Source organism: Gadus chalcogrammus, chromosome 19, assembly GCF_026213295.1.
Source record: "Gadus chalcogrammus isolate NIFS_2021 chromosome 19, NIFS_Gcha_1.0, whole genome shotgun sequence".
NCBI lineage: Eukaryota > Metazoa > Chordata > Actinopteri > Gadiformes > Gadidae > Gadus > Gadus chalcogrammus.
In genome coordinates this window covers 11856441-11858787 of record NC_079430.1, presented here as the reverse complement: position 1 = coordinate 11858787, position 2347 = coordinate 11856441, and the positions used below count along the sequence as shown (strand labels likewise).

The following is a 2347-nucleotide window of genomic DNA, read 5'->3' as shown; positions in this document are numbered from 1 at the left end:
TGGTTATCCGTCAGACATGTGAATGTGCTTCTTGAATACTTCATCAGACATGTGAATGTTTGACGTTCGTTTATTTGCCATAGAAGTTATTCAGATTATGATAAGTCTTATACGATTTCCTCCTTTTGAATTTCATTATCCGAATAATAATTTGGATTTTAATACTCGAACCTGCTCCCTTTTCCTTTCTTATCTTCACAATATCCTACAATTAAAACATGAGTAGCCGAGATTCCAGCTGGCCAATAACCTTTTTATCCAAACGAATCCAAATATTTTTGTATTAAGTCTATAATGTAAAGCCTATTTATGATTCAAAGTTATTGTTGGTCTTTTTTTTTTTACATAAAAAAAACGTACGGACAAAAACAGTTGTAATTACAAGAAGACATGGTACAATATATTTTTATTCTATGAAACGTACTTACATAGACAAGTGCATGCGCATGATATAGCCAGATTTTTTTTTACCATGAATTGATAAAACACCATGCAGAAAAGGTGGACAATGTGTCTCTTATTCCCATAGATTTATTCCTCAGGCATTGTACTATTGTACTGCCTATTCCAAGAACCATAATAAAAATAACCGTTAACATGTATACCTAATAGAAACCTGGTTTAAAGACCATGTCAAATTCTAGGCCTTCGCTTCCTCCAGCAAACATTCACAGCCTTAATATCTCCTCCAAATCTTAGATTTCAAAATTCCATCTTTTAATAATTAAATAACGCCAACAATCCATAAATAACACGATGTGATTACAGGATAGGTGAGTGCAATAGTTTCGGACTTTTGTTTTAATACACACTTATTTTTTGTCTATTTATAGATTTTACATACATTGTAGTTCAACGCAAGAACCAAAACACTTACGGCATGCATCTGGTCGGAAACAGGAAATACTGCTGTTCAACACCAGAGGGCGACAAATAAAATGGATCGACATGTCTATGGTGGCTAGCTAAAGTTCCATTGCGCACACAGCACGCCACGCAGAAGGCAGAACGCCCACCCACAACCACACCTACCACTCCCGCTTCAGCAACCTACGCTCACGCACAAACAAGCACACGCATGGACGGACACACGCACACGCACGCACACACACACACACACACACTTTATTGTCTCGCCCTCATTCAGTCAGTAACCACCCCCACCACCACCCAAATTCGTCCAGGGGCAGCTTAATAAATCAATCCCCATCCGGATTCTGGATCCGGACTCTACTTCTCCTGCTCCGCCGCCTTGGCCTCGTTCATGTACTTGTCGATGAGATGGAGGGGGACCCCGCGTTGCATGAGCTCCATAAAGGTGAAGCCTCCTGTAGAGGGCAGAGCACGGATGCACGTGGTGAGGGAGAGGGAGAGATGTAAGGGGGGTGAGATACGAAGGGAGAGAGAAAGAAAGGGAGGCAGAGAGAGAGAGAGAGAGGCCTCTATCCCCTGAGTGGGGTTAAAGGTCATGTTTGTTGGGAAGGAGAAGGGGTTAGATTATCCTACAACAAAGCCATCATATTAAATTAAACGGTAGTATGAAGTCATTATCCGTTGTGTCTACTTTTTGGTTAATTTTACCCTTTAGTAAGGCGTTACAGGAAGAGTGTAATAGTTCCACTGGCCGCTTAGTGATGGGTCATATATACAGGCCTCTGAGACCTTTGTCTAAAAGGCTAGAATTATAAGAAATCATAACTCTGAAGCAAGCTGTAGTGCCACGTAGGGCTGCTCGATTATGGGAAAAATCATAATCACGATTATTTTGGTCAATATTGAAATCACCATTATTTTGGTCAATATTGGAATCCCGATTATTCAAACAATTATTTTTGAGTTTGAAAACATGTTGTATTTATTCAGCATGTCTCTCCCAAAAAATACTTTGTAACTGAGAACTTAACTGAGAATTTAAGTTCTCCCTTAAAAAAATACACAAAATGGTCAAAAAAAAATGTTCCAATCTAAAATAATATACCTTGATTTTGTGATCGTTTGACTCTGAAAATCGAAATCGCCAATTAATCGGCCAGCCCTAGTCCCACGTCAGAAAGTTTCATGCAGAGTACAACTTACCTTCCCTCAGCGGCACAGATCACGTAAAATAATATAAGATTACAGTAGATAAGATAAAATATTACTTTATTAATCCCGGGGCACATGAGTGAACACATGACTAAAGCCTTTAGAAATAACCCTCTAGAATATGCACATTGTATTTTCTTTAGTCATGCTCAAGTCTGGTTGTTAAGGGGGCAATATCGAAGATCTCCAAAGATTTTTGTGGAAATAAATGTTTTCTAAGTCACTATTTTTCACCAAATGACCAATTCACCATAGTGAATGA

At 38.9% G+C, this 2347-nt stretch overlaps 1 protein-coding gene across 8 annotated transcripts in view; it reads right to left on the bottom strand.

Annotated features, from left to right (window-relative positions):
* Positions 1-144: 144 nt before the first annotated feature.
* mybpc1 (myosin binding protein C1) overlaps positions 145-2347 on the bottom strand; it is a 31003-nt gene continuing 28800 nt past the window's right edge. For 2 of the 8 annotated variants that reach the window (XM_056578872.1, XM_056578873.1), the window contains one exon: positions 149-1328. In XM_056578872.1, the coding sequence (XP_056434847.1) occupies positions 1231-1328 (98 nt within the window). In that variant the 3' untranslated portion in view covers positions 149-1230. Of the gene's footprint in view, positions 1329-2347 lie in introns of all 8 variants that reach the window. The other 6 variants (XM_056578869.1, XM_056578868.1, XM_056578870.1 and 3 more) reach the window with 6 other exon arrangements.